Source organism: Elephantulus edwardii, unplaced genomic scaffold, assembly GCF_000299155.1.
Source record: "Elephantulus edwardii isolate Elephantulus edwardi_28Jun2011 unplaced genomic scaffold, EleEdw1.0 scaffold00026, whole genome shotgun sequence".
NCBI classification, from domain to species: Eukaryota; Metazoa; Chordata; class Mammalia; order Macroscelidea; family Macroscelididae; genus Elephantulus; species Elephantulus edwardii.
The window spans coordinates 21,287,089-21,289,155 of record NW_006399776.1 but is presented as its reverse complement, the minus strand read 5'-3'; the positions used below and the strand labels follow the sequence as shown (position 1 = coordinate 21,289,155).

Genomic DNA, 2,067 nt, shown 5'->3' with positions numbered 1-2,067 from the left:
TCTTCTACTTCATTGAATAATGGTCTCATTTTTTGTAAAAAAAAATCAACAAAAAGCAATTTATATTACAAGTTCATCAAACCATGCTGTATAATAATGAATACATAAATAAATGGATGAGTCTAAAATTTTAACAACTCATCAGTGGATTCACACATTAGCTTCAAAGATAATTAGATCATTTCCTGCCTCAACAAAACCAACAGAAGCTTATTATATTCTGTTCCTGTTGTTTTTCTTTTTTCCATGCACTAAATATCTTATCTCAAACTACTCTAATGAAGAGACGGCGGTATACATTTAATGAGTGTTCTGCCTTATACTTACTGGTAGGTCTGCCTGAAATGAACTGAGGTTTCCCCACCTGTGCTGAGCCAACCCCTGCCTTTTTCTACTTAAGACTTTCCCCAGGGGTCTGCTTCATGTGGGGGTTTCTGTAGGGCTCCTAGGTTGACCTATCTCACTGTGTAAATCTCAGAGCACAGAAGTACACTGCTGAGTCCTCAAGCTGCAAAGCTGTGATGGTGAGGTTGATGGATTTGGTTGCTTTCTGGAAGTCCAGGAAATATCGACCTTTCATTGCACTCTGCTCATTATAAGCCTCTTGACGAATAAGGAAAATCATTTCCCTAGTTGGTCGTTGTTTGTACCAGAGTAAAGCATAGTCAGTATTCTGGGTTTTATATATACAGTTCAAGGTCACAGCCTCCCTCTCCACTACAGAAATTGCTGACTGGTCTTGAGTTACACTCTGGGCCATGCTGGACCCTGTAAGAAACAAAAAGAAATAGAGTAATCACTTATTTGTCATTATGTGAATGTAAGGAACAAACTGGATTAGAACTCAGGACTCTGCTCCCTCTGCCCATTGCTCCACTCTACTAAACCCCATGAGACAATAACAAACTACCTCCCCCCACAAACATGGGGGCTGAAGGAACCTGGGTCCTGTGTTGGTGGCATGCTTACCAAGGCAGATGGAGGCAAAGACAGCCCTCAACAGGTTGAGAAACAGCATGTTTCTAAATGAAATGTCCTGTGCTCTATCTCAAAACTAGAACTTAACACTGTTTCCTGTGCTTGAGAGACTATGGACAGGTGCAAAGTAGAGTGATACTTCTGCCCTCATACAGGAAATACAGTTTCTAGATATGGCAAATGTGTCTGTGCATGCTTCCCGCACAGGGAGGAGATTCTAGACTGTCCTGAGCATCTTTCTTTCTTTCTTTTTTTTTTTGTGTCCTATCCTGACTTATTTGAGTAAAATGGAATTTTATTTGGGCAATTATTTTTTAGGGATTTATTTGTTATGAAAATGTAAAGCTTTTTTGTGGGGAAACAAGATGTAACCAAGTGTGGTAAAAAATATGTTATCACATTGTCATGTGGATTTTCTCCTTCTAGATGGCTCCATTATTTCTATGAGTATAGTCAATTTTTATTCTGGGAGGAAGGTAAAACTTTTCTTCTCAACCATTACATAATTTTATTCCTATATTACTAATTATGAAATCCAGCAAAAGATAATGAGCAAATTTTTTATCAATAAATTATGTCACATCATGCCTACTGAATTACAAAATCAGTCAGAAGTGTATATCAAGTCAAGTAGAGGGGAAACAGGTAAAAGGGTGTGTATGTATACAGACATATACAGACATATATTTACTTATGTAAACATAGTAATGAGTGTGTGGTGACCCAGTGATAAAGAGCCGCGCTGTCAAACTAAAGGTACGAGGTTTGAATCTACCAGCTGCTCTGTGGGAAAAAGAAGGGCAATCTCTTTCTGTGCGAATGATTTACTTCCTCTGAATACCTGCTGGAGTGTCAGCTCTGAGTCAGTTTTGACTTGACAATACGTAACAACAGCAAACAAAATAAACTGAGAAAATGTAACTGAATATCCAGTACAGAAATTTCTATTATATCTCAATTTTGGGGTTCCTGAGAACCCACTTGCTCTTACAATTAATTGTGTTATAAATTGGAATGGGGGAAAAGCAATAAAGATAAATATAGTTGTACAACCAGAGTCCTATCACAAAGAACAAGAATTTTATTAAA

At 37.7% G+C, this 2,067-nt stretch overlaps 1 gene segment (V, D, J or C); it reads right to left on the bottom strand.

Moving 5' to 3' along the window:
• Positions 1 to 460: 460 nt before the first annotated feature.
• On the bottom strand, positions 461 to 1,018 carry LOC102847944. The segment is given in 2 exon segments: positions 461 to 768; positions 970 to 1,018. Coding segments are annotated over 2 exon segments (357 nt in total).
• Between the last annotated feature and the right edge of the window lie 1,049 nt (positions 1,019 to 2,067).